General features: G+C 55.7%; 3 protein-coding genes across 10 annotated transcripts; 1 reads left to right on the forward strand and 2 right to left on the reverse strand.

Moving 5' to 3' along the window:
• The first annotated feature begins 871 nt into the window (after window positions 1-871).
• CCDC120 (coiled-coil domain containing 120) lies at window positions 872-15687 on the forward strand. Of its 6 annotated transcripts, none has more exons than XM_068534041.1 (11): window positions 872-1166; window positions 5117-5280; window positions 8541-8640; window positions 8809-8899; window positions 9042-9175; window positions 9841-9981; window positions 10335-10638; window positions 10985-11047; window positions 11348-11522; window positions 11654-11752; window positions 13093-15687. In XM_068534041.1, exons 4-11 carry the CDS (start codon window positions 8851-8853, stop codon window positions 14027-14029), a joined length of 1902 nt encoding a protein of 633 aa, XP_068390142.1. In that variant the 5' UTR covers window positions 872-1166; window positions 5117-5280; window positions 8541-8640; window positions 8809-8850; the 3' UTR covers window positions 14030-15687. The 6 variants fall into 6 exon arrangements, with proteins under 6 accessions (XP_068390142.1, XP_068390143.1, XP_068390147.1 ...); XM_068534042.1 differs by having other exon boundaries at window positions 8541-8583; XM_068534046.1 differs by lacking the exon at window positions 10985-11047.
• Window positions 15688-16100: 413 nt separating this feature from the next.
• On the reverse strand, window positions 16101-19353 carry PRAF2 (PRA1 domain family member 2). The gene is made up of 3 exons (XM_068533372.1): window positions 18774-19353; window positions 17390-17607; window positions 16101-16956 (listed from the first exon to the last, which is right to left on the reverse strand). The coding sequence occupies exons 1-3, from the start codon at window positions 18950-18952 to the stop codon at window positions 16817-16819; spliced, it is 537 nt and encodes a 178-aa protein (XP_068389473.1). The 5' UTR covers window positions 18953-19353; the 3' UTR covers window positions 16101-16816.
• A 71-nt stretch (window positions 19354-19424) lies between these two features.
• WDR45 (WD repeat domain 45) lies at window positions 19425-24674 on the reverse strand. Of its 3 annotated transcripts, none has more exons than XM_068533370.1 (11): window positions 24565-24674; window positions 23042-23113; window positions 22839-22913; window positions 22645-22749; window positions 21673-21781; window positions 21455-21549; window positions 20871-20950; window positions 20550-20758; window positions 20369-20470; window positions 20140-20285; window positions 19425-19892 (listed from the first exon to the last, which is right to left on the reverse strand). In XM_068533370.1, the coding sequence occupies exons 2-11, from the start codon at window positions 23094-23096 to the stop codon at window positions 19783-19785; spliced, it is 1086 nt and encodes a 361-aa protein (XP_068389471.1). In that variant the 5' UTR covers window positions 23097-23113; window positions 24565-24674; the 3' UTR covers window positions 19425-19782. The 3 variants fall into 3 exon arrangements, with proteins under 3 accessions (XP_068389471.1, XP_068389472.1, XP_068389470.1); XM_068533371.1 differs by having other exon boundaries at window positions 21673-21778; window positions 24560-24674; XM_068533369.1 differs by having other exon boundaries at window positions 24560-24674.
• Window positions 24675-27802: the final 3128 nt, after the last annotated feature.

Genomic DNA, 27802 nt, shown 5'->3' on the forward strand with positions numbered 1-27802 from the left:
GGGAGAACATGGGAGTTTTGCCAGGAGTGGGGTTGGTCAGTGGAAGGTTTGGTGGTGGTGGTGGTGGTGGGAGTTCATGGAACATGGGTTGGAGTTAGAGCAGGTGACTGTTGGAATTGATCTGGCGTGCAGGTGGGGGACACTCCAAAGGTAGTTGAGAATGTTTGGGGTGGTGTTGAGGGCTCTTTAGTGCCATTTGGGGATCAATAGAGTGTGGTTAGGACGGTACATGGAGAGTGGTTTAGGGTCATGGAGGGTGTTTTGGGTGCATATTGGGGGTAGATGGAGGGTGATTTGGAAGTGCTCTTCGGAGGTTAACAGTTTCAGGGCTGATTGTAGATGGTTTGGGGGAACAACTTGGGGGTATTGGAGGGTAGCTTATTTGTACAGCTTGGGTGTCCAAGGAGGGCAGATTGGGGGTACTGCTTTGGGATCAATGGACAATAGTTTGGGGATACAATTTGGGAGATGATGGAGTGTGGTTTGCAGTGCATTTGGGGCACCGGAGGGTAGTTGGGGGAATTTAGAAGTGTGGTGGTGGCTGACAAAAGGCAGTCTGTGGGTAGTTCTTGGGTGTTCGTTGCGCGGTGAATTGGGGTGAGGGGCGCTAGTCTGATCACTGAGGGGGCGTGGCCTCGGTAGGGGACAGCTCCAGTGCCCTCGAGAAAGCGTGTGCGCAAGCGCTCCGAACTGGTTCGGTCCTGGCGCTCCCAGGGCAGGGAAAAAAAAAAAAAAGAAAAAGAAAAAAAAAAACAACAACAACAAAAAAAACGAAGACCCGAACTGGCGCCTGCGCACTTGGCCTCCGCCGCTGCTGTGGTCTCGCGCCCCGCCCCCTGTCTCTCCACCCCCCTACCCCGCCCCTCCAGGCTCGCGCTCAGCGGCGGAGGTGGCGGTGCCGCTGGGAGCGGACAGACCTGAGTTGAAGGTGGGGGGCCGGGGTCCACTGCCCTCGGTCGAGCGGCTGCTACCCTCCCACCCTCCCCGCGCCCCCCATCTGGCCCCCAGGGTTAACAGTCGCACGGCCGAACGCGGCCCACGGGCAGGGCGCGGAAGGGGAGTAGGCACGAGCCCGGGAACGAGCTGGGGGCAGCGAGGGAGGGGCGCTCCCACCACTCTTTCAGGCCTGCACCGACCCCGCCTACGCCGCGGGGCGAGGACCCTCGGTGAGTAACGCCCGCTTGGGGTGGGAAGGGAGGAGACGGCGGGGTGAAGGCCCGGAAACGCCGACCGGCGATGTACCTGCTCGCGCACCCCCGACCTCTGACCCCGTGGTCTTCCCCTCGACCCCTGCCTTACCTGGCTACATCTTTTTTTAACCTCGAAACCCGGCCAGTCTTGGCCCCAGGAGCTCTGGTCTGACCCCTGACCTAACCATATTTTGGCCTGGTGTGATCCTCAACCCCTGTTTTGTACCTCTAAATCCAGTCCTGACCCCAAACCCCATCCAGTTATGTTCTCAGGATCCTTGACCTGACCCCAGATCCTTGCCTGACCCTGTTCCATCTCTGAAGCTCATCTTGCCTTGTCTTGATCTCCCCAGTTTCCGTCCTGATGCTTGACCTGCCTATTCTCTTGTCCAGTCCCTGAACCCCTTCCAGTCATGTCCTGTGCCCCTAACCCCAGTCTGATCCAGGTCTGTCCCAATTCCTGACCTCTGACTTATGTACTTTCTCCCCACCCAGTACTATCCCCCGGGTCCCCCTCCTGTCTCCTGAACTCCATCCTGGCCCAGCACCTTTAGACTGTCCCTCTTGCCTCCTGCCATGTCCCTGCCCCCAAACCTATGCTGTTTTCCCTTGTCTTCTCTTGGCCCATCACTGTCCTCGTTCCTATCCTCATTCTGTCCTGGTCTTTTCCTGTTCCTTACCTCCACCCTGAACCTGCTCTTTTCCCTATCCTCTTCCTTGAACCGCTGTCTTGGCCTGTCCCCCATCATGTCTTCTGACTACCATTTTATACTGACCCTGATCCCTGCCCTCCTCTTTTGTCCCCTACTGTCCCCTACATTTTCTCTGGCCTTTGTCCATCCTATCCCCTGGCCAGTGTCCTGGATTCTTCTCTGTCTTATCTTTTGACCTCCATCCTACAACTCTGATTCTGTTTTGTCCCTTATACCCCTTCCTGTCCTGTGTCTTCATTCTGTCCCAACCCCAGGCCCCTGTTTTGCCCCTTACCATGCCCCTCCACGCTGTTCAGATCTCCCTCCTTCGTAACACCCACTTTCCATCTCCTCTGAGCCCAGAAGGACAGGGGTTCCATTATACCCTGACCATGAACTTGGAGGTTCCACTGTACCTATTATCTCTGAAATTCATCCCAAATGCTTCTCTTAGCATGAGCAAGAGCAAGCAGCCTTGTGGGCCCCGTGAGGCTGAGGGAGTTTTCACATGTGATTTCCCCCACCCAGTGATCTCACACAGAGCTTGCATTTCTCTCCCTGCCCCAGGAGGGCATGGAACTGTTCCTGTGCCGGCTACCCTCTCCAAGTGTGAAAGAACACCCTAAATTATTCAGTGACTCTCTGGGAGTCTGTGAGGTCTGGGTCATGTTTCCAGCCTTGCTAGGTTGGGGGCTGCCCCATGTAGGGGTGGGGGACTCAGGGGTATGTGTGAGTCTTCTAGGTCATGTTACCCCCATCTCCTGGTCTTGATCCCAGGTGCAGTGATCCCTGCTTTCCTGGCCTGGAAAAAAGTCCATCCTAGGCCAGAGGCTTCAGGGCTTGGTAGGGGTAGGATGGGGGCAGGAGTTTATCCTCCTCCTGTCAGCAGTAAGCAGTACAAATCTTGATGCTGAGTCCATCCTACCTCTGTGGGCAGGTCTGTGTGTATTGGGGGATCTCTGTTAGAATCAGGCTCATCCAGTAGTGACAATAACAACAACAACAAAAAAAGAAGTTCTCTTACTGTCTGAATCGCCTTGATTTTGAGGACAGACAGGGAGAATTTGAATAGTGAGGAAGTAACATGTCATTCAACTATGTTTTATTACCGTATTTCTCATAGAGAATAGTGAGAGTTTGAATAATGAAATATCAGACCTGTTTCATTTATCCAAAACAGGTATCCAAACCTATTAATAACAACACACACATCCCTCACTGTCCCAGTATATTTGGTACCCAAGTTCCGAGAGGGAGAGTTTGGATAGTTCAGACAGTGAAAGATATTAAGTTATCTGAAGTTATTCTGTTTTTGCATTTTGCAGAGTGAGTAGGGAGAATTCAGATAACAAGGGATAATGGCTCTAACTCAGAAATGTATTCAAATCTATTCATTTTCCTGTGCTCCAGTGGCAAGAGTTGGGATAGTAAGGGTACAGCATTATATAAATGTATTTGGTTCCTCTGTTTTGCCTGGTGAGTAAGGAAAGCTCAGAGAGTGAGGGATACCAGTCCTATCTCAAAAATGTATCCAAATCCATTCAGTTCCTGTATTTGGATAGTGAGAGTTCAGACAATTTTTCTGAATATATTTGGTTCCTGCATTTTTTTTGGGGGGGGGGGTTCCTGCATTTTTGATGTTGAGGAGGGAGAGGTTGGATAATGAGGGAAAACAGCTCTGTTTCAAATATGTCTGGTTTGGCAAGTAAGGAGGGTTCTATATCTGGGCTGCAAGTAGGGAGGGTTTCGAGGCTGAGGGATACCAGCTGTGTCTGAAAGTGTGTGTGTGTGTGTGTGTGTGTGTGTGTGTGTGTGTGTGTATTTGATTCCTGAGTTCGGACTGGGAGGAATACTTGTAATTGTGTATGACATATTACATATACATATTGAGCACTTACCATGGGCCAGGCACTGTCCTAAGCAAGCTTTGAATGTCTTAGCTCCTGTCATGCTCCCAACCCCCCTGTGAGTTTTATACTGCTGTCAGCATCCCCATTTTACAGATGAAGACATTGAGGCACAGAGAAGTTGAGTGACTTGTCCAAGCAGTCACACAGCCAGGAAGTGGCAGAGCTGGGTTGAATCTCAGACCCACCACTTGCTAGCCCTATGGGAGGCCACAGGAGGCTCAGGTCCCCGCTGGGGTGGGGCTTAGAGGTGGTTGTCTTCCAGACTGTTAAAAGCTGTGGACCAGGGCAATGATGTGTGTGGGTGACTCCGCCTTGCCTGGCCCAAGAGACCCAGTTACCTGCTCTTCCCTCCTTACTCTCGCCCCAGCCCACCTCTGCCTGAGTTTATTATTGTAGTTATTAACAGTTGTTAATGATGTGGTATGAGTTTTCTTGCACTTTGAAATGTCTTCCAAAGTTACTTTGGCCTCCATTGGCTCTGTTAGCACCGTTTACCCGTTTTCCAAATGCAGAAATCTAAGCCTTGAGACTCAATCTGCATTGCTGGCCAGGTACACCTGTCCCTCTCGGCTCTGATGGGTTTTTTTGGCCGTGCCACACAGCTTGCGGAATATTAGTCCCCCGACCAGGGATCGAACCCATGCCCCCTGCAGTGGAAGTGCGGAGTTCTAACCACTGGACCACCAGGGAATTCAGCTCTGATTTTATAAACATCCCCCTTCCCAGCCTCCTTGGTGTCCCACAAGAGGTGGGAGAGGCCATGGCTGAGAGGACACTCCCCACCAACACCCAGCTGCCCACCTTGTGGCTGCTGCCTCCATCAGCCCCAGGCAGTGAAGGGAGGGAGAAGGGGGGTGATGAAAGGGGCCTTTGTGTCCCGTGCCGGAAATCTCACACCCAGCAAGAAAGGTGGGCAGGGTGGCGGGAAGCCTCAGTAACACGTACACTGGGGTACACTGGGCGTTGCTGATACAGAGCAAGTTCCTCTCCAGGCTTGGCCCACCTGCCAAGTGGAGAGGGAGCTTTCCTCACTCTCCTCTTTCACATCTTGGCGTGGGCTGCTGTCGGGGCCTGGTTTGGGCTTGGGCCCTGAGGTCACAGGGCAGATGGTCCCAAATGGAGCTCAAGATGTGTGGTGTGTGCCGGGGCAGGCCCAAAGCCCAGGTGGTGGTGGTGGGGAAACAGTACATTGCAGAGACTCAGAGCCCTCCATTTCCTTGACTCCTGGCCAGAAATGCCCCAGGAGGTGGGGGGAGGAACTGGGGAGACCCAGCCTGGATGTGAAGAAGCATGAGCCCCGTTTCCCACTCCTCCTCCCTTGCAGGAGTTGCCTCTGTCAACTTGCAACCCAGGACCCAGCCCCCTGAGTTCTGATTCTACCTGCTCTCATGCCTCTGTGATCAGAATCGGGCCTCTTCACCTCTGCAAGCCCCAGCTTTCATCTCTCCAAGCTGGCTATGAGGAGCTGGGTCTGTGCCATCCTCCCAGGTTTGTAGGGGTCAGGAGGGGTTAAACCACCAGTGTGTTTCTTCCGTTTGCTGGGATGATTTCTTCTGAAGCTGCAGAAGGTGGTAGGGTCTTGAGACATGGTCTCTCCTTAGAAAAGTGGACCTTGTCTGTCCCAACTTGGGAAACTATTACCCCAGTGAGGGTGGGAATTGCCCTAAGACCTTCTCCCACCCCTGCCTTGCCCTGGGAGGAAAGGGTAGGGGTGTCAGGAACGTGGAGTGCTGCCAAGAGACGCACACCCGAGATACCCCAAGTCCTCTCCTGTGCTTACAACTCCCCAGACCTCCATCCCTTGGCTCCCAGGTAGTACCCTAGGGTGGGCAGGGTCTGATCTGGGTACTTGGGCGGCACCAGAGGCAGTCGCCGCTCCCACGACCCTTAGCCCTTCTTCCTCAATCCTCTGTTAGGTGTATGGGGTGAGGGGGGAGGTCCAGGCTCTCTTCTTGGCCGTGCTGGACACCCTGAGGGGACTTGGCTCCAAGACAGCTCCTAAGGGTGGCCGGAGCCCTGGTGTCAGGCAGGCAAGGGTTAAAAGGTATGGGCCGGCCCAGTCCCTGGCCAGGTAGGCTGGGCCATTGCCTAGTGGGAGGCGGCCTAGGCATCCGCCACTGCGCTCACCCGCTTATTGCCACTACCAGCCGGAGCAGGGCCTGGTTGAGACAACTATTTTTTTTGAGGTACCTGAGGCCACCCCACAGCACCTCTCTGCTCTGGCATTGGTGAGCACCTGGGAACAATGGGCCCAGGGGTGAGGGGTCGGGGGAGAAGGGCACAGGGTGTGCTGAAGTTCCCTGTGGGAGGCAGCTAGGTCTCTGTGAGAGGCACAGCGAGGAAGGAGGGCCTGGCTAGAGGGGCGAAGCCTAAAATGTCCAATTTTCTTTCCTGGCATGAAGCCGATTCCTTGCCGGAAGTGGACGAGGGGAAGGGATGGGGGAGAAGAGAAGCCAGCGTCCCCCTTCTCTGCTCCCCGCTCCTTCCTCTCCCCCTTCCTCCCCTGCAGGGGTAGCCTCTGCCCTCCTTCAACCTGGGGCCCAGCCGCCTAGAAAGCCCAGACTGGGCTGTTGAGAAACTACTTGCCGGCACCTGCCTGGTCCTCCACGCTGTTCCCCTAGAGTGTGGGCGGGGGGAGAGGACCTCTGGGGCGGTGTGGGGAACAGGCCCAGGCATTGGGAGTTTGTATTTGCTCCGAAGGTGGCGGGATGTGGAAATGGGGGTCCCACTGAGGTGTTGGGGTGCCACCCAGGTGAGGTGTCTTGGTTGTAAACAGTCATTACAGCCAGGAATTTCTTTCTCGGCTGTGGTGTCAGAAGGGCAGACCTGAAAAACCTGCTGGGCCCGCCTCTGGGTGTGGGGGGTGCCCTCTGCAGCTCTCTTGCTGCAGCCCATCCTGGGACGGGACGGGGCCACGGGGTCACCAGTGGGGAGACCCAAGGGCTGGTGTGTGGGTGTGTTGGGGAGGGGACTGCTGGGATTCCCCCTTCTCACCATCTTTGGGTGGGAACCAGGCAGTCCCAGGACCCCAGGCCAATATGCGGAGGGTAGGTGAGCAGAGGCAGAGGCTTGGGAGCGGGTGTGAGCGTGTTGGGGGTGTGGAGCGTGGACCCTGCCCGATGACCCCATGACTCAGGCCCTAGCTATGTCCCCGAGGTCAGGCTGACAGGGTGGAGTCGGGGTTCCTGCCTATACCCCAGGTGGACTTCCAGGATGCCACGAGCTCCCAGGGAAGGAAGGCTCGAGGCATCCCAGTGTGGGATGTGGGACCAATCCTGGTGAACGGGCCCACTGGGGAGGAGTTGAGGTTCCTGTTGAGGTGGAGGAAGGTTTAGAGTTCCTCAAACCCAAATGGGGGCTGGGGAAGAAGGAACCCCAGGAGCCGAGGGGCAGAGGAGGCTAAGCTGGGACCTCAAGGAAAGCCTGCCTTGCCGGGTAGTGTCAGACCTTGGAGGCGGGTGGTGAGGGCATGTGAGCACCTCTGCAGAGCACATGCTGCTGCCTGGATGTGCAAAAAGGCTTTAGGGACTGACCCCGCCCCTGATGTTGAGGACAAGGAACCCCTGCTTTGTGGGAGGGGCACAGCCCCCATGGGGTGGGTGGGAGGACTGCCGAGAACCTGGTGGCACCCTGTTAGCAGCTTGGCCACACCCCCAATGCATAGATGGGGAAGGGGCTTGAACCCACCCCTCCGTGGCTGCCTGGGTCTTCACACCTGGCCACCATGTCATGACAAAGTGCGAGGTAGGTGGGGATGGGACCTCTGTGGCCTCATGAGGTCCTCCCAATCGCCTGCCACCGAGGTCAGGCCAGGTGGTGGGAGGTGATGTCACCTGGCTGCCCAGCTGGGGACTGAGCAGGCTGTGGGACGGAGGGAGCAAACTCCAGAGGAAGGGATGAGGGCAGGGCTGGCAGCCAGCCAGGGCCGGCTCCATGGTCAGCCAGGGTGTCTGGGGGCAGAGAAGGAGGCAGGAGGCAGTCAGCTTGTTATCTGCAGCTGTGGGCTCTGCCACTCCCAGTCCCAGCAGGCTGACTTCCCTGTGCCGGGTGCAGGACAGGCTGGCGTGCGGGGAGGGGCCGGAGGGGTCCTGAGGCCAAGTGAACGCTCTCCCTGCCGCACCAGGGCCGCGGGATAGAGTTGGGACAAGTAGCGACCCACAGACCACAGTCATTCTTTTATTCACCCAGCAGACTTTCATTGAGCACTTGCTGTGTGCACGGAAGTGTTCTGAGTGCCAGAGATACTGATACATTTTCTGTCCTCATAAATGTACAAGGGAGGCACAGTCTTGTTTGACAGCAGTTGTGAGGGGACATAATGCGGGGGCCCACCTCTGGAAGTGACACTGAAGCCCCAGAATGTAAGAGACAACCAGGGGCTGGAGTGGCGAGAGGTGAAAAGTGCACTTTGGACAGCAGCGGCAGCCTGTGCAAAGGCCTGGCGGCCTGATGGGCTGGGAGCTTATGAGGGATTGGTGGGGTTCAGCACCTCTAGTAAGGGGGAGTGTTGGACCGGAGGGGTGGGCCTGGCTACATCCGTAGCTAAGGGCAGGTTATTTCATCTCTTTGTGTCTTACTCTCCTCATCTCTAAAATGGGGGTAATAATAATCACAGAACTGCCATCACAGGGTGGTTGTGAAGATTAAATGTGGCATAGAAGGTAACTGTTCCAGGCACCCAGGTGCTTAATAAATGCCTACTGTTCTTGTAGTTGGTTGAATCTGTACCATTAATTCTCCCTTCCCAGGCAAGACTCCTGACTGTGGCCCATGGGCCTCTGAGGAGGCATTGTAAGTCCGCCCAGCTCCCCACTTGCTGTGCTCCCACTCAGTGGGAAGGGAACCAAGGTACCAGGGCCTTGACATTGACACAGATTCTCAGAGGGCAGGCCAAGCAGGTGGGCGGGGTCAGGGTACCCCTTATTCCCAGCTGGGGTGTGGGAACCTGGGTAGAGGGAGAGGTTGGCGGTGCACACCGGATGTGCTTCCTCAGTGGCTCCCGTGCATCACTGCTAGGCCTTGTCCAGCCATCAGCCACAGCCTCTTGACAGCACCAGGATGGAAGTCAAAGGTCAGCTGATCAGCTCTCCCACCTTCAGTGCCTCAGGTTAGTATCTGGTTCCCCCTCCTGCTGCCTCCTCCCCTGCTCTGAGTCACCACCTGCCCACTTGGGAAGGGTTGGTCCCTGGCCCCACAGCTGCCCCAGGCTGCCCTGATTGCCCCCCGATCTTTGCTCCCTCTGTGTCCAGCTGCCCTGTTTGGAGAGGCTGCCCCCCAGGTGAAGTCAGAGCGTCTGCGGGGGCTGCTCGACCGTCAGCGGACCCTGCAGGAGGCCCTGAGCCTGAAACTTCAGGAGCTACGAAAAGTGTGTCTCCAGGAGGCGGTGAGGGCCGGACCCTAAGGGTGTCGGTGCGGGGGGAGGAACAGGCACGAGGTAGGCAGACTGCGGTGGTGATTGCTGAGCCACTTGTCTGAGCTGTAGATTCCCCAAAGCTCAGCTTGCATGTCTTAGAATCAATAAAATACGGTGATATTTTGCCACCATCCCCTATCAACAATTTGAAATCCAAAAAAACTCAAAAACAGAACAAAACAAGTTATTTCCAAAACTTGGCAGTGAAACCTGACCTGAACTGACACGGGGTGATTTATAGTTTCGATTTATCCCCCTTGCTGTGAATGACCACACAGTTTGCCAGAAATAATAATGCAGTTCAGAGCATGCAGCCCACGCCCTGAAGGGAATGTCATATAATATGCAGTGTACAGATGGTGTCACCTTTATAAAAACTATGAAATTCTGTATTCCAAAGCAGGTCTCCCTGCCTCCCGTGCCCACTGCCCTGGGGACTTGGGCCACTGAGGTGCTGAGAGTCTCTGCTGCATACCCACCTGGTGGAGAATTGGGAGGAGGAAGAGAAATAACAGGCATGGGTGCTGAGCAGGGCTGGGCTCCTAGTAGGACTTCTGCACCTTCGGGGGTCGTTACTGCTTTGCCACATCCCCCCAACTAACACTTGGTAGTCTCTGACCCCTGCCCCCGCCCAGGAGCTGACTGGCCAGCTGCCCCCCGAGTGCCCACTGGAGCCTGGTGAACGGCCCCAGTTGGTCCGCCGGCGGCCGCCTGCAGCCCGCGCCTACCCTCCACCGCACCCCAATCCAGCACACCACTCCTTGTGCCCTGCCAAGGTGAGCAGATGGGCGTGCAGAGCAACATGGGGGTGGGACAGGAGCCCGGAGGAAGCCGAGAGCGGGTTGCAGCAGGGGAAGGAGAGGCTAAGGTGAGGAGGGAAGGAGCTTGAGGGAGGTGGGTTCCAGGTCTGAGAGAGGATGCTGGTCCCTGTCAGGATAGGCCTCTCACCCCCAGGAAGATGAAGAGACCCAGCCCTAATCCACACAGGCCCTGCCCCCAGAGGGAGAATAGGCCACCCCCAGGAGGGGCAGGCCCCGCCTCCAGCGTAGCTGGGCTTTGCCACCACTTGGTCCTGGTGCTTGGCCATTTCCATTTCCAACATTTGGTCCTGTCCCACCCTCTTGGGTAGTCCCCGCAGGAGCTGGCGCTCGAGGCCCTGGAGCGCGAAGTGTCAGTGCAGCAGCAGATTGCGGCAGCTGCCCGCCGCCTGGCCTTGGCCCCTGAGCTCAGCGCCGAGCAGCGCCGACGTCGGCGCCAGGTCCAGGCAGATGCTTTGCGGAGGCTGCATGAGCTGGAGGAGCAGCTCGGGGACGTCCGGGCCCACCTGGGTCTCCCGGGGATCCCGCCGCCCCAGCCCCTGCCGCTGTCCGCTGGGACAGTTATCACTGCCCAGGGAGTCTGCCTGGGCACGCGCCTCACCCAGCTCAGCCAAGGTGAGCCAGGCCCTGTCACCCCACCGATGAAAGCAGGAAGGTGGGCATTGGCTAAGGGACATGGTAGAGGTGGAGTGGGTGAGCAGCCAGTGAAAAGTGGGAGGTAGGCAGAACTTAAGGGGCCCTACCAGTAAGACGAATTGTGTAAACTGGCTCCTGGGCAAGGGTGGGGCCATTGGGAATAGGCATCAGGAAAGTGAGGAACCAAGCCTCTGGTGGTCTTGGATTTAGGTAAAGGTGGATTCTTGGGAAGTGTACGGGATGGGGAGGAGACGGCCCAGTGGTGTAAGGGGATGGCACCCAGACCTTGCATTGATAGGCCTGGGTCTCCCCTTCTTACCTGTAGAAGACGTAGTTCTGCACTCGGAGAGCAGCTCCCTCTCAGAGTCTGGGGCCAGCCATGATAATGGTGAGGACCCCTGTCCCCCAAATCCACCCATCTTTTGATGCTTAGCCCCCACCCTCCCTCTTCAGCTCCTCTTTAGCCATGACCCATCCTCCTGTGGAGCCCCCATTTTCTTTGCTTCAATCCCCCTGCCCCGCCCCATCAGCCCCAGTTCCTGCCTCATCCCTTAGCTCTTCCTCAGCCTGTCCTACCTGCTTAGCCCTCTGCCCCTCCCTACCTCCCTAGCCCCTGCCCTTTGCTTTGCCCACAACCCTTCAGGCACCCTCCCATTGAATTCTCCCCCACTTTCTCCCTTCCACCCAGAGGAGCCCCGTGGCTGCTTCCCTCTGGCTGAGCGCCCTTCACCACCGAAGGCCTGGGACCAGCTGCGGGCAGTATCTGGGGGCAGCCCTGAGCGGCGAACCCCGTGGAAACCACCCCCGTCGGATCTTTATGGGGATCTGAAGAGCCGGCGGAACTCTGTGGCCAGCCCCACCAGGTGAGGGTGAGCCCCTCCCCTCCTTCCCCAGGAGCCAGGAGTGGGAGCTGAGCCTGGGCTGGCAGGAGGGCCTGCTGCTAGGTACGGTCTCTAACCTGGACCCCCACCTGGGCCTGCTTGTCTCTGTCTAGCCCCACACGCTCACTGCCCAGGAGTGCCTCCAGTTTTGAGGGGCGAAGTGTGCCTGCCACCCCTGTCCTCACCCGGGGCGCTGGCCCCCAGCTCTGCAAGTAAGTGGACTCTGAGGGTGAGATTGAAGGCCAAAGGAGGGAACCGGTAGTTCTAACTGGGGGTGTTGGGGAGAGCATTATCAAAGGGTGTGGGACATGAAAGACTGGCCTTTAAATCTATCAGTTTTATTCTGGTTTTCTATGTAGGTTGTATGAAAACGCAAGAATTTTATTTTAGTTTCAGAACTTTTGTTCATAATGCACCCTATTGCATGATAAAGAAATATAGGTAAAACACCTTTTGGAATATGCCATATGTGTATATGTGTAATGTCACATTATAAATAAAATTTTTTTAATTTACCAAAAGAAAAAAAAGAAAAGAAAAGAAAGGCTGGGTTTTGAAAGGTGAATAGGAGTTGTCTTGGTGGAGAAGGGGGTGGGGATTTGGGGCAGAAGCACCAAAGTTTGAGAATGGGCTTTTCTGTGCATTTTGGGCAAGTCATTTCCCTTCTCTGAATCTTTGTCTCCTCATTTGTGAAATGGGGATAATAATATCTGCCTGTGGAAGATACTGTAGGCATAAACGAGTTCTGGTTAACATGTACTGCGTACCTACCATCTGCTAGGAATCAGTGCTTTACTTGGTATCAAACTCATTTAATTGTCACAACATCCCTGTGACGTAGGTGCTATTATTATTCCCATTTTAGAGATGAGGAAACTGAGACACAGAGAGGTTAAGTAACTTGCTAGTAAACTGAAGACCTGGTATTTGAATCCAGGCAAGTTTGACTCAAGAGTCCGTGCTTTTAACCACGGTACTCTACTACTTCTTAAACAAGTATGTACTTACTAAGTGCCTACTTTTTCTGGGCTGTGAACAGAACAAAGTCCCCATCCTTGTGACACTTGCATTCTATGAATAGTGGCTGTTGGGATGATAGTTTTGGGTGGTTCATACACATGATGGGACAGAGAATTCAGGAAGGGTCTTGAATTCCTGGCCTAAGGTTTAGGACCTCATGTTAGAGGAGGCGGGGAGCCCTGAGAAGCACCTTAGCAGGGGATGAGGGGTCAGATGTGTTAGCAAGAGCCCTCCGCCCTCCCCTGCTAGCATTTCCTCTTGAGCCCTACACACACTTACATCTCCCTCGGAGCTAACAGTCCCAGGCACCCCCATACGTTTTTAACCCCTCTGCTCCCCAGTCCGTGGCAGAACCTCTGCTGCTCTTTACATGCCACTACCTTTCACCTTTATACACACAGCTTCTAATCCTGGGCCTATTTTGGAGGTGTGGAAGTGAAGGCTCAGAGAGAGGCAGGATAGGGAGGGCACTCATCCCATCTCCCTGATATTTCTGACCCTTCCCCCATCACCCCCACCTCTGCTCCCCCAGACCTGAAGGCCTCCATTCTCGCCAGTGGTCCGGCAGCCAGGACTCCCAGATGGGCTTCCCCCGGGCGGACCCTGTCTCCGACCGTGCCTCCCTCTTCGCAGCTCGCACCCGCCGCAGCAATAGCTCCGAGGCCCTGCTGGTGGACCGGGCAGCTAGTGGGGGAGCTGGCTCCCCGCCTGCGCCTCTGGTTCCCCCTGCCGCTGGTCCCCCAGTCTGCAAGAGCAGTGAGGTGCTATATGAGCGCCCCCAACCAACTCCTGCCTTCTCCTCCCGCACAGCTGGCCCCCCAGACCCTCCCCGGGCCGCCCGGCCCAGCTCAGCCGCCCCTGCCTCCCGCGGGGTCCCCCGGCTCCCGCCTGTGTGTGGGGACTTCCTCTTGGACTACTCCCTGGACCGGGGCCTGCCCCGCGGTGGCGGCGGGACAGGCTGGGGGGAGCTGCTGCCCGCAGCTGAGGTCCCAGGACCCCTCTCCCGCCGGGATGGGCTCCTCGCCATGCTCCCAGGCCCACCACCTGTGTATGCAGCTGACGGCAGCAGCCCCCTCCTCCGCAGCAAGGACCCCCACAGCCGTGCCACCCGCACCAAGCCCTGTGGCCTGCCCCTGGAGGCCGCTGAGGGCCCAGAGGTGCATCCCAACCCTCTGCTGTGGATGCCCCCACCCGCCCGTATCCCCCCAGCTGGTGAGCGCAGCGGCCACAAGAACCTTGCCCTGGAGGGGCTGCGGGACTGGTACATCCGGAACTCGGGACTGGCCACAGGGCCCCAGCGCCGGCCTGGGCTCCCCCACATGGGCCCGCAGCACCCGCCCTTCCTCCATGCCCGCTGCTATGAGGTGGGCCAGGCGCTGTATGGGGCCCCCAGCCAGGCGCCACTCCCGCACTCAAGGAGTTTCACGGCGCCCCCTGTCTCCGGCAGGTATGGGGGGTGCTTTTACTGATGGGTAGGGGTCTCTTGAGGCAGATGGCAAAGGTGTCCAGGCCAGGGAGCCAGCTAGTCATGGTAGTTAATGACATGGACCACGAGAGAAGTAGCTGCAGCCTTGGCCCGGGGTCATTGGGCCCTGCCTGACTCGCATTAGTCCGTGGGGTCTCGGTGGAGGGGTATCTTGGGTCCTGGTAGCAGCAGTTCTTCACCAAGCTAATACAAGAATTTTAATATTTGAACAACCAGTGCATGTCAGCTGAAAATGAGCCTTGAAACTAGGGTGCTGGGAGGAAGGGACGTCCTGTGCCCCTTGCCTTTCTCTTCCTCTTTTCACCACGCCCCACGCTTGTGAGCCTAAAGGTGCTGTCCTGTGCCTGCCTCCACCTCTTTAACGAGCCTCTTTTCCTCTCTCTTTCTGTGTCTTGTCCGTCTTTTCATCTCTCCTCTGTCTTCCCACCCTGTCCTCCGGATTCCTGCTACCCCTTCTAAAGATACTACGCGGACTTCCTGTACCCCCCGGAGCTGAGCGCTCGTTTAAGTGACCTGACGCTAGAGGGGGAGCAGTCCTCCGGTTCTGACCCCCAGACCCCGGGGACACTGGTCTGACCCCTTCTCATATGCCCCTTGTTGGCCTGGGTATGACTTCAGTCTGGGGAGCACACAGCTGACCTCGCTGAGCCCTGGGGTGTGGCTGCTCTCGGTCCTGGGGGGCACCAACGTGATCTTCCAGGGCTCCTGGCTCCCCGTGGGCCCACGAAGGTGTCTGACACCCTGTGTCTCCTCTCACGCTGTGCTGGGGACTGGGGGCCCTCCGCCAGCTTAAAAGAGAGGGGAGGGGATGATGTAATGGGGACTCCAAGCCCCTTCCTCCATTTCTGTTTACAGTTGTGATCTAGGTATTCACTGTCTTCCCTCAACACTAGACGTTTTATAAAAAAGGAAACTGTGATCTCGTCCTGGTTGGGTTCATTCCTGTCCCCATGCCCAGCCTGTTCCATTCAGGAGCCCCCTCCACAAAACGGACCATATAGGGTCTCAGGGCCCAGTTTGGGGCAGCCAGGAGACTCCAGTGTGAACAGAACTCCCTGCCACCCCGCACTGGGGCAGTTTTTCTTGGGGAGGTGCCCACATTTGGAAGGAATGAAGTCTCTGCCCACATTTGGAAGGACTGAAGTCTGGGTGGGGGGCTTGCGTTCATTTTCCCTCCCCCAGGGTGCCTGAAGGCGCCCCAGTCCCTGTCTGCCTGTCTGTGCCCGCTGCCTCTGCCCACAGAGTGAGATGGCCCAGCCTTTGGCGGCAGCCTCCTCTGCCCCGACTATCCCCAATCAGGAGGCCCCGCAGGAGGACCAAAGGGCAGAACCATTGGGTGTGTTGTGTCCTGGGATGTGGCGGTGGTGGAACCTGGCGTCTGGTAGATGACAATGAAATCCTCAAGTGACGTCTCGCCACGGGTTATGTCACACCTTCCTTGGCTTTCCTTCCATCCACCACTTTTTAAACAAATCCACACAAGCTGTGTTTTCTATGATACCTGTCTGTGGCTTTCTGGAGCTGGGGGTTCCCCTACCCCCTTTACCTAGTGTTAAACTTTTCTTTTTGTACTAATGGATCTGGGTCCAAGACACTACCCACACTGGAAGGGGATTTCTATAATAAATGTGTAAACTGAAACAGTGCATTGCTTCCCTGTCTGCCTTGCCTTGGGGGCCCACATCTTTAGCTAAGACTAGATAATGTATTTTTACAAGAAAAAAAAAATATAGCACCATGGAAACAGCCTGTGATAATGTCATCTGCTTTGGTTTTACTTGCTTTGTGATGTGGGGCAACTTCTTTGCCTGTCCGTGCTCAGATTCCTAGCCAAGAGCCCTTAGTAATACAAATGCTGGCAGCAAACACTCCGTGCCCTTAACTCCCTTGTGTGTTAATGCCACCCTAGAGGTAATAGGTTCAAGAAAGGAACTGAGAGCTCGTCCTTCAGCCCACATATTTGACAGAGACCCAGTCAGAAAGTCTCTAGTAGAATTGAAAAGCAGGTCACTTCTGGCCATTGAAACACACAGACTTTACCCAGGAGGCCCCAATTGGCTTGAGCAATGCAACAGCCTTTATTGTTGTAGCAACACTGATATATATGCCCCATTCCTGGTCAGGGCTACCCCCACCCCACCCCACCCCATCCCACCCCTTGGTCCTTGTCACTGTGGAACTTTGTGGGGGGTGGGCTGGGGAGTGGCAGAATCCCTAAGCAGAGCTGGAGGGAGGCAAGTGGGACTGGTGAATGTTGGGGTCACCTGGGACCAAGGGTTCAACTGGGTCAGGGTACCTGAGTCCTCCACCCAGATGGGGGCTGAGAACACTTGGATCCTGGGTTCAAAGCTGGGGTGGGGTCTGGAAAAGCCTTGGTCCAGGGTTCAAGATCTGAGAATGCCTTGGTCCCAGTCCCCAGCTTTGGGGCTGAGCATGGGAGATAGTTGGGTCCCAGATTGGGGTTGGGGGGCAGTGTCTCTGGGCCCAGAGTTGGAGGTTGGCCATGGATGCTCTGGTCTCCAAGCCCCAGTTTTGGGCTGGATGTGGGTGTCTCTGGTTCCCAAGTTCAGGGCTGGGGAGACTCTGGTTTCCTAAACTGGGGGGGCTGGGTATGAGGGAATATCCCAGTTTGGGACCTGGGGGAAGGGTTGCAGTTGTCCTGTTTTTTGAACTGGGCAGGGGCTCCTATTTTAAGGACTGGGAAAGGGCTCTGGGTCTGGGCCAGGGTGGGGATGGCATTCTCCATGTCTTGGGTACAGATCCCAGGGCCCTAGGATCCAGCCTCCTGTTCTTGTCCCAGCGCCTCCAGCAGCAACCCCATTGGCGTCCGTTTGAGACCAATGCTCTCGATCTGGTTCTCAATCTTGTTCTTGAGGTTGCGCAGGCGCAGTGACGCGTGCACCAGGATCACTGTGGGCAATACCGAGAGGAGTGGGGTCAGTGGGATGGGACATCAGCCTTTAGCTAATGGGGGCCCAGAGAAGGGAACTGGAGCACAGGCAGACCAATGGCGTGGTCAGTAGCCAGGACGCCTCTGAACCCTGCTAGTGTGGCGGAGTAATGCGCTTCGCAACAGGGGCGTGGCCAGGGAGGGTGCCCAGTAATGGGGACGTGGCCGGTGGAAGGCACTTCATACTAGCAGTGACGCCCAGAAGGGCGGTTGTAAGAGGGGCGTTCCCAGGGAGGGGAGCAAAGCCAGGGAAGGCGCTTTGTAAAGGAGGTGTGGCCTTGCCCGCCGGGTGTCCCAGCCCCCTCTCAGCCCAGGAACCAGGGTAGGGCGGGCCTGGTGCCGTTTGCGAGCGCTGGCCGTCTTCGCGGCCATCTCAGGGTAGTGGAGACTCACGAAGCACGGGCCCGGCGATGCTGAGCAGGAAGGTGTAAGCGCCGCCCGCGGCCCAGAGAACGAGGAGGCCGAGGGCAAGCACTGCGGCCAGGCAGGCGGCTGGGTGGCTGCGACGGCAGCGGCGCACGGCTGCTCGAGTCTCAGCCGCCCACACCAGCATGCCAAGGGCCACCGCCACTACCAGCGCGCTTAGGAGGGTGTGCAGCGGGCGCACGTACCTGCGGGGACAATGGAACTAAGCTAGCCGGGCAGGCGGGGAGAGGGCCGCCTGGCCCCCGTGCCTCCCAGACCACCGTCCCCCAGAGTCCGTGCCCCGAGAGCTTTGGTTCCCACCCCCACCCCCCGCCCCCGCTCCCGCTCCGGACCCTCCAGCCCGGCAAATACTCCCGTCAGCCCTGTCTCCAACAGGTCCACCCTTCAGGGATTCCAACTCCCAGGAGCCCTGGGCTCCCCTGGAGCCTGTGGACCCCGTGGACCCTCATTTCTTTCTGTCAATCCTACAGTCCCATCTTCCTGAGATCTCCTGCTTCAGGCCCTCCCATCCCGCTAGGCCCCAGGGTTCACAGCCTTTCCCTGCTCTTTCCTTCCGACCCTACCCCTGCAGGACCCACTCCAGCCGGCCCCCCCAACCCAACGTGCCCCAAAACCCACTCTTTGCAAAGGCCCATCCCTTGCAAATTCCTCTTCCAGTCCTTCTGTTTCCATACGTTTCCCTCTCCCCAGGCCCAGAGTCCCTTCCAGACTTCCTCCCCTTCAAATTCCCCCTCCAGGTTCCCATTTCCTATAGATTCCTCCCTCATTACTAGAACCCCTTCCAGGCTTTCAGTGCCACTCTTAACTTCCAGTCCTGCCCAAGTCCCTCTTCCAGGTTCTCCATCCCTCCCTGGTCTCAGGCCTTCCATCCCCGGGTCCTCCCTCTAGACTCAAGTTCCCCAACAGGTACCTGCTCCTGGAGCATTCCAATTATAACCAGGCCCCTCTCCAAGCCCAGATCCTCCACAAGTCCACCCTTCAACTTGACCACGTCCTGTCCCTGTCGTAAGTCCTCCAAGGCCATCTTAATCTGGCCCCATCACCCCTCAGGCACAGTCGTGTCCCACTTTCGGGCCCTCCTTATCTTCAGGTCCACACTTCCCCCTACCCCCGCAGGACCCACTCCAGCCGACCCCCCCATCCCAACCTGCCCCTAAACCCACCCTTTGCAAAGGCCAACCCTTTCAGATTCCTCTTCCAGGCCTTCTGTCTCCCAGTTTTCCCTTCAGTTTCACACTCTACTGAATTCGCCCTTCAAGGTCTTGCAGCCCCCTCAAAATCCCGCGGGCCCACCCTCCATGCCCAGCGGGCGCCCCCGGCCAACCTGCGCCTCCCTCCCTCCCTCCCTCACCCGGCCAGAGCGAGACCGAGGCCGAAGCAGATAAGGTAGTTGGTTTGATAGTAGAGAAGGTTGTTGATGACGCGGTGGCACCATCGCTGCGGGTCGCGTGGATCCGGGGCCGCCAGACGCGCCGACCCCAGAACGAAGTCGTCCAGGGCGCGTAACGGTGGCAGCCGCACCTCCGACATCCTGCCGGTCGATGTAGCTGGACCAGTCAGAGGAGCGGCCGGACTACAACACCCGTTCTACACCGCGCCACCGTGGGGCACACCGGGAAACGGAGTCTGGGCCCTGCAACCGCTACCCTGACGACCTAGTGGACTGCGCAGAGGCAGCAGCGCACGTGACCGCAAATACCAACAACACGCCGGAACTGTAAGGTAGCAGGGGCCGCTGGGAAATTAAGTCTCCGCCGCGGGGCGAGGCATCCCCGTCCACCCCCAGGCGGGGGCGCCATGGGGACGGTTCTGGGCGGTGCTGGCGGCTCTGGCACACAGTGGCCAGACATTAGAAGACATGCAGAGACTGTCAGAAGGACCCGAGCAGGATCCCACTTCCTTCCTGTCAGGGTCCAAGAGGTTCACACCTTTCCAGGAAACTCCTGCAGGGCTTTTTCAGCCTCATCTCCTCCAGGCCCCACTCCCGAGGTCCAGCCATAAATACTATTAGGGGCCTTTTATTCATATTCATCATATCAGAGATCGTCTCTTTCTGGTAAGTCTTTTAACACTCCCCACAGGTTGGAATTAGGGCACCCACTCTGGGTCCCTAGCAGTCTTCTCCAGGCTGGGAGCCCCAGGGGGGCCGCTGTCTCTCTGAGTCCCTGGCCTGGCTCTGTGGGCACACAGTCATCAAGAAGTGCTTGGGGCGACTGAGCTGTTTAGGCACTGCTCTTAAGAGTGGAAAGTGGGCACCTGCTCCATTAATGTTTGCTGGCTGGTGGCTTCCACAGCACTCCCACCCCCGCACAGGCTTTGCAGTCTGCCACTGCAGGTCCCTAGCACAACCCACAGGGTCCTTAAAAGTCATCATCATCACAGATGTCAAGGTACACATCGAAAGCCTCTCTGTTGCAGTTTCCATCGGGAGTGAAGACATATTTGTGGAAGGTCCCATCTACACAGATGGCTGGAGGAGGGGGGAGGATTGGAAAAGGTTAGATGCTGCCAAAGCCACACACTCCAGTCCTCTCAGGTGTCCCGTGGCCCAGGGTCTATCTCCAGGTCTTTGCCCACGTGCCATCTCCCTTAGTGATGGTGGAAGTGAACCACCCGTTTGGCTCCCTCAGGCCTCCCATGCCCTAAAATTCTTTCAGGTCCAATTTGTAGGCCTTCGCCCATGCAGTACCCCCCAGTCAAGGGCTATTCCCACTCACCAATGACAGAGTTGACATTCTTGGAAGTGTTGCGACCAAAAGCACAGATGCAGGCTGACTCAGCAGGCACGGTGAAGCTCGCCAGGCTCCACTGAGAGTCCACATACTGCCCAATCATAGGCCCCACCTTGCCCACGCGAGCCAGCCTGCAGGCAACACTGGCTAAGCCCAGGTGTGATATATGGGCAGGGGGATGGGGGTGAGGCAGGGTGGGGCAGGAGGCACTCACGCAGAGCGGCGGTTGAGGCGGGTATCCTTGAGAGCAAAGATATGGACTGTGCCCTTATCACTGGATGCACACAGGAAGGAAGAATCATGGCTGAAGTTGATGCTGAAAGACAGACCAGCAGTGACGCCCACGTGTCATGTGGTGTGGGGTCAGGAGGCCACCACGCATACCCTGTGCTCACCAGTAGAGGGTAGCGGGGTCAGTGCCTCGGCGCAGCTCCACCAGCTTCTCCTTGGACTGCGTGTCAAAAAGGCGAATAAGGGTGCCCTTCTGAGAGGCTGAGGCCACTACCGTGCCTGGCTGGTTCAGAGACACGCAGGCCACGTCGCTCTGATGTGCATTGATGGTAAACGGAGCAGACGAGGTGCCGGGCTTTGTGCTTGCCAGGTCCTATGATAGAAGGAGCAGTTTGGGCTTGGGGTAGGTGGTAAGGAGGTAAGTTGCCAAGAGCCCACAGGGAGAGCCAGCCCACCTACCCACCCCTGCCCACTGGACAGCTCACCACAAGTTGCAGGCTCCCGCACTTGTGTCCTGGGAACACTAGCAGTTGTTTCTCCAGGCTGGGGCAGAGGTCACAGAGCCCTAGGGTGGGGGGCAGTGAGCTGGTAAAGAGGACGTCAGGGCCAGGCAGGGTCTCAGGATGGACAGAGCTGGATAAGGGCCGGACCTCAACCTTCCATGATACATGTTACCCACAGAACCCACAGGGGGCTTGCCCTCAGGTGTGCTCCCCACCATCAAGGCAGATTCCCTGCCTCCCTATGCAGCTCTGGCAGCCCCAGGAGGCCTAGGAATCCCTGGCATACCCATTAATGTCCTTAATGAGCCTTTCTGCTCTGCTATCTGAGGTAGCCAGGGGTGAGGCGGGGCCGAGGGTAGAGAGAGAGAACTGGCTAAGGATGGGAAAATGGATAGATTGGGAATGTGGGCATCTCAGCCCATTGGAACATCTTTATACAAAGAATCTCTCCCTGCCTCTCTTTCCCAGTTACTCTCTGTGTGCCCCTTTCTGTCTCTCTTCATTTCTGCCCCTCTGCCCCATCCACTGCCTCCTGCCACTACACCTTCATCTCTGGGTCCTCTCACCCTTGGGGTTGTCCCGGGTGTCAAACTCAAACAGCTTTCGGGGATTGTCGGGGAAGGAGTACACATAGATGCGGTTCTTCAGCACGATCACGATTCTGTGGGCATCACACAACACAGGATGGTCGTGAGAGGAGGGCAGGGTGCCCATGCAGGACTAACCCTCTAGCCTGCTGTGGGGACCTCCGACCTCCCCCACCCCCAGCCCACCTCAGGCTCACTTGTCATGGCGCATGCGCACAGCCAGCACTGGCTTGGTGAAGGTGAACTCCAGCACCAGCTTGTCCTTGGAGTCCTTGCCCTCCCGGGCATCGTCCCAGATCAGCACTGCTGGGCACGTGGGTGTGTTGTCGGGGCCAAGGTTTAGGGTGAGGGGCAGCCCTGGTGACACAAGACCTACCCCTACTCCCCATGGGACCTCAACCCACTTGCTTAACCTTTTGCTAACACCCAATATGACCTCACACAGCATGAGCACTTGTAGATGTGATTCCTGAGAAGACAGGTTCTAGAACCGTTATACTCATTTACAGATGAGGAAGCTGAGGCTTGAAGGGGTTTTCTATCTAGGCAAGGACCTCACAACCCATCAGCAACCAAGCAGGGACTCACACCCAGGCCTGTAACTTCTCATCAGTAACTATTTCTGCCTCCAGGGTCCCAGCTCATACCCCCCAGAAGATTTCTGTGAGGAATCCTAGGGCATCTTTTGCCATGTCCCAGTGGGATCAACAAAAGCCCTTAAAATAAGATGGTGCTTGAGACTCAAAGCAAGAGGGCATTGGGGAGAGCCCCAAGATTTTAAAACCTATTAGTTGTGTGACCTTGGATAAATCACTTAACCCCTTTGGGCCTCAGTTTCTTCATCTGCAAAAATGGGGATGATGATACTTCCTACCACACAGAGTTACTGTGAGGATTAAATGAGTTAATACATGTAAAGTGGTTACAACAGCACCAGGCTCACAGCAAGCGCTCCATAGGTAAGGACATGGCATACAGGAGGCATTCAACAAGTGTTTGTTAAATGAAGACAAAACACCAAGCTTCTCAAGCGATAAGATCCAGGACTTGTAAGCTGTAGGCCTCACTGTGTGACTCTGAGTTACTCTGACATCTTCATTTGCCAGAGCCTCCGGGAGGCCAGGATTCCGGGGAATCTGGGCCAAGGGTGACCGGATGAGGACACTTACCTGAGATCTCTGAGAACTTGGGGCTGCTACCACCGCCCACCAGGGCCAGCAGGTTGGAGCGGTGCAGCATTTCCACCAGGCCCATGCTGCCCACCTGCTCATGGTCTGGACAAGGACCAGGATGTCAGTAGGGGTGGGTGCCAATGCCCAGCCCATCCCTTCTGCCCATTGCCCCTCCCCCACCGACAGCTCACCCAGATGCCCCTTCTCCATCAATGGCTCCACGTTGTAGATGCGCACACCTGTCTCCATAGCGCAGCAAAAGCAGCCTGGGGACGGGAGGAATCCGGGCTGCCTCAAAGGATGCCCAGGTGGGAAGCTAGGGGCTTAACACCCACCTCTGGCCATTCTCTCCCTCCCTCCCTCCCAAAAGGGCACAGGCACAAGCCTCTCTCACTTTGGTCTTGGTTGAAACGCAGACTGGTCACTCCTCGAAGTGGCTGCTGAGTCATGGTCCAGGATTGCTTCCCTGGACACAAATGGGGGTAGGGTTGGGAAGAGTCCTGGGGTCTGTTCTCTGAGTCCTAGAACTCCTGTCCCCAACTGATTTCTTCTTCCTCCTCCCACTCTGCTACCTAACCCCAGCAGGACTGCAAAGAAGACAAAATCAGGGGGAGAATCCTAGGGTCCCCACTCTAAGCTCCCAAGACCCCAAAGAGCATGGACAGGAACATTCACATCTTCTTACACTTGGTTGACCCCAGCTCTCTCGGCCTACCCTGACCTGGACTCCCCCACCTCCTCCTTACTCCTTCCCTGACTGACTGCTTATCAAGAGATAATGGGGTAGGGGGTATCCCAGTGATACCTCCTCTCTACCCTCAGCCAATCCTGGCCCCAGTGCCCAACATGGCCTGGAACCACCCCCTACCCACTTCTCATCTTTACACCTGGACCCAGCGCCTAAGTCTGCCTGTCAATAAATGGGGAAAGGGGGCTCAAACATCCACTTCTTCCTGCACCTCCCTGACCTGGCCCTGAGACCTGCTATGGTTGGTCCACCGCTCACAGGAACTCCCCCGCCACGTCCTTCTACTCCAACCTATTCTACCACTCCAGAGCTCTCTCACACCTTCCTTCCTCACAGGCTTCCTGAAATCCCTTCAGGATTCCATTCCCACCTCCACACAACCCCTTCTCATGACATGCTAACTTCCGTCCAACCATGGACAACCTGGACCTTCCCCCAGACCCCTGTATGCCCTAAAGACCCTACCTCAGGATTCCCTTATCACTCCAAATCCCCCACCCCTGGGACATACCCTTCCATGTGTTCTGCTGTCCCTGACTCTGACATGGGTTGGCTTGGACGTACCCCCAGGAATTGCATCCCCCTAAGGTTCCTCCTCCAGACCCCCTATCGCCTCCCCAAGACCCTGTTCCAGGGCACCCCTAACCCATCAAAACCCTTGCCCAGGACACACACTTCCCAAAACCCCTACCTGGGACAACTCAATCCCCCCTGCAAGACGCCTGCCCTGGACCCCCCCTAATATTCTTGTCCCAGAGTCCCCATACTCCCTTCAAACCCCCATCTCCGCAAAACCTTTGCCCAGGCACACCCCTTCCCACTCTCCAAACGTCCTCCCTTCCCCCCTGTACCACCTCCACCGGACCGCCTCACCCCCAAAGACCCATTCTTTGGACAGCCCCACCTTCCAAGATCCCTTTTTTGGGACCCCCATTCCAAAGACACTTGCCACCCAGGAACCCTGCCCAGGGATGCCTCACACATCGCTCCCACCACTTATGTCCAAGACCACCCTCATACTCCTTCCAGTGCCAGCACCTACTCAAGATCCCTGTCCTAGATACCCCCCATCCACCAAGACCCTTGCTCAAGAGACCCCAGACCGTCCCCCAGACCGCAACCAATTCTTGGACCATGCCCCAGCTCCCTGCCGCCTGCACCGACCTGACCTCTGCGCGTTCCCGATCCTGGCCCAAGCTCTCGGTGCCGCCCGTGGCACGGCTTTCTGACCTCCCGTGCCTTGACGCCCCACTCCGGTGTTTACATCAGGCCTTGCTTCCGGGGGAGGGAGTCTGTGACCGGAAATGACTCATCCTCGCCGGAAAGCGTGGCTGCAGTCCTCCAAAACCAGCTTCTGGGTCTCTGGAGCAGAGAGAGGGGGCGCGGCGTTCTCCCAGGAGAGCGCGGCGAGCAGAGGACGCTCCGCCAGGGCATGACTGTCTGAAGGAACCGAGGACGGGTGGGAGAGAGAGAGCCTTCCCCTCGCTGAGCGGAAAAGGGCGAGAATTCCTTAACTCGGTCCTGCTAGGAGAGCTAGCGGCGTTACCTTCCGGGCTAACAAGACTTGGACCTCCGAGGTGGGCTAGAGGGGCCGCCCCTGTTAGCTATTTGTAGTTCTCCCAGACTTCTAGGGAGGCGACCGGGGAGCCTCGAGGCGGGGGTGGGCCTCGAGGCGGGGGTGGGCCTGGAGACCTTCAAAGCTGAGTCTATCCCCATAGCCAGGGGAAGCCAGGATGGGAGTCCCCACCCCACCCATGCTTCGTTTTATTTACAAAGTGAAAAAGTATTTTTGATGGCAAGAGGTATAAGTGTTCACTGTGGGAGGAAAAAAGACCCCAATTGTGTACATACTGGAAATATTTTTGTATTCAACTTATAAATTTTGAGATGTGGACTCACGTGTAGTTTTGAGAAATAATACAGAGAAATCCCATGTGCTTTAACACTTCCCCCTGAAGGTAACATGTTGTATAGTAAAATACTACACTCAGAATGTTGACACAGTTGTGACACTACGTATCACAGAGTTGACGTTGACACAATCCACCCATCCTTTACTTTTTTTCAAATATTGTTTTGATGCTTTAAAAATTATTAATATATAATAGACATCTGTTTTATTCATCCATTTTAACTGATTCATGGTATTCCGTGGAATAAATGTATAACTGTTCAGCTGTTCCCCTACTGATGGCCATCTAGGTTGTTTGATGTACTGTGTTGTCAACATCCACAGACATATTTACTTGTGAACTTTGTCCCCGTGTACTACCCTAGGCGTGACTCCATTGCTGTGCTCCTCAGCAAAGCCAATCTTCTGGCTTTCTTCGGTCTCTACTTCCTCACATCCCAGAGCACATTTAACTTTTTTTTTTTTTTTTTTTTTTTTGGCCACAGCATGGGATCTTAGTTACCCAACCCGGGATTGAACCTGGACCCTCGGCAGTGAGAGGGCCGAGTCCTAACCACTGGACCACCAGGGAATTCCCAGAGCATATTTAACTTAATTCAGTTTGGCTTTTGTCACTTCCATGTCTCTGAGACTGCTCTTAACCAGATCACTGATGAGTAACAATCTTCCCAAACCAGCAGTCACTTCTCTACCCCTTCCTGTAACCACCCAGCATATTCCACAGTTTCTTGCTCTCACTCTCTTAGTTTTCTCCCATATCTCTGGCTACTCCTCCATCTTTACCCAATTTCCAAATACTGTGGTATCCTTAGGTATGATCCTGGCCGCCTTACTTTTGTAGTCAGTATTCTCTCCCTAGGTGACTTCATGTTGTCTCATAGCCTTAATTATTGCAAATATTTGGAAGATCCACTAATTTAGGCCTCTAGCCTAGACCTCTTTCCTGAACACCAGACTCATATGCTATGGCCTGTTTGATGTGTTCACGTGGATGTCTCATAAGGCATCTCAAATTTAACGCATCCAAACAGATCTCTTGAATTTCCCTGGCTCAACCACCCTCCTGTCTCCCTCATCTTAACCAATGGCACCATAACACCCAGTTTGTCACTCAAGCCAAAGAGCAGATATATCATGCTTGATTCTCCTTCTTTGTCACTGGCAAGTTCTGTTGGTCCCACTGTCCAAGTGGTGTCACAAATACAACCCCTGGCTCATGCACTTTTAGTCAAGATGGAGTAACAGGGACCAAATTTGTCCTCTCACACGAAACAACCAACCACTGCCCTCCCAAAAGGCAGAATACATGAAACAATGGTTTTCAAGGCATACACATCAGACAGTGAAGGACAGTGATCCCTGAGAAATGGGAAAGAAGATGAGTCCCAAACTGCCCCAAGTTACCACCTGGAGAGTTTTCATGCTGTGGCACAGAAAGGGGAGAAGGCAGAGCCTGGTGGCCTCCCTAAATTGAAATAATCCAGAGAGACAAGGGCAGCTAGAGTTCGAAGGACAGAATATCAGGAGAGAGCTTCACAGAGACAGAACCACAGAGATCTGCAAAGAGTCCCCCTTGAATATTCAGCAGAGTACTGATAAGTGCATGCATATGAAGAAACTACCCAAGTCCAGGGAAAGAACCATCCAACTGGATTAGAACAAGGCCTGGCATATAGGTCAATTGGAAAAACGTAATTCACAGGGCACAGAATACACAGGAAGGTTGTGGGGAATAATTAGCCCTGGACTTAGTACCCGTGCAGACCCAATTAACAAATCATAAAAGGAAGACCCTGAAAGATCAAATTGTTTCCAAGTAACTTAACTATCTCAGTACAAAGATCAGGAAGATTTATAGGAATACTAATAATAAAACCCTAGCACCTAAGGTAAAATTCACAATGTCTGTTATCCAAACAAAAACGTATGCTAAGTGAAAGGAGCCAGTCACAAAGGACTGCATATTGTATGATCCCATTTATAGACAATGTCCAGAATAGGCAAGTCCACAGAGACAGAAAGTAGATTAGTGGTTGCCTAGGGCTGGTGGGGTGGGAGAGGAAGGTGACTGGGGAAAAAAAGGCAATGACTGCTAAGGGGTATGGGATTGCTTTTTGGGGTGTTGAAAATGTTCTAAAACTGATTGTGGTAATGGTTGCAGAACTCTGTAAGTATACTAAAAAAAACCATTTAACTGTACACTTTATTTTTTTAATGAATTTATTTTATTTTTGGCTGCGTTGGGTCTTTGTTGATGTGGGCGGGTTTTCTCTACCTGCAGCGAGCGAGGGCTGCTTTTCGTCGTGGTGCATGGGCTTCTCATTGCGGTGGCTTCTCTTGTTGTGGAGCGTGGGTTCTAGGTGCGTGGGCTTCAGTAGTTGTGGCACATGGGCTCAGTAGTTGTGGCTTGTGGGCTCTAGAGCACGGGCTCAGTAGTTGTGGTGCACGGGCTTAGTTGCTCCGCGGCACGTGGGATCTTCCTGGACCAGGGATCG

This window comes from Eschrichtius robustus, chromosome X (genome assembly GCF_028021215.1).
Source record: "Eschrichtius robustus isolate mEscRob2 chromosome X, mEscRob2.pri, whole genome shotgun sequence".
In the NCBI taxonomy this organism is placed as follows: Eukaryota; Metazoa; Chordata; class Mammalia; order Artiodactyla; family Eschrichtiidae; genus Eschrichtius; species Eschrichtius robustus.

Coding starts and splice junctions, on each gene's coding strand:
- CCDC120 (XM_068534047.1), top strand. CDS start 8,851: ATGGAAGTCAAAGGTCAGCTGATCAGCTCTCCCACCTTCAGTGCCTCA. Junction 11,048..11,347: donor TGGGGCCAGCCATGATAATG/GTGAGGACCCCT, acceptor CCTTCCACCCAG/AGGAGCCCCGTGGCTGCTTC. Junction 11,753..13,092: donor GCTGGCCCCCAGCTCTGCAA/GTAAGTGGACTC, acceptor CTGCTCCCCCAG/ACCTGAAGGCCTCCATTCTC.
- PRAF2 (XM_068533372.1), bottom strand. CDS start 18,952: ATGTCGGAGGTGCGGCTGCCACCGTTACGCGCCCTGGACGACTTCGTT. Junction 17,608..18,773: donor CTCGGTCTCGCTCTGGCCGG/GTGAGGGAGGGA, acceptor TTGTCCCCGCAG/GTACGTGCGCCCGCTGCACA. Junction 16,957..17,389: donor CATCGCCGGGCCCGTGCTTC/GTGAGTCTCCAC, acceptor TATTGCCCACAG/TGATCCTGGTGCACGCGTCA.
- WDR45 (XM_068533370.1), bottom strand. CDS start 23,096: ATGACTCAGCAGCCACTTCGAGGAGTGACCAGTCTGCGTTTCAACCAA. Junction 22,750..22,838: donor GATGGAGAAGGGGCATCTGG/GTGAGCTGTCGG, acceptor GTCCTTGTCCAG/ACCATGAGCAGGTGGGCAGC. Junction 20,471..20,549: donor GACCCCGCTACCCTCTACTG/GTGAGCACAGGG, acceptor TCTGTCTTTCAG/CATCAACTTCAGCCATGATT.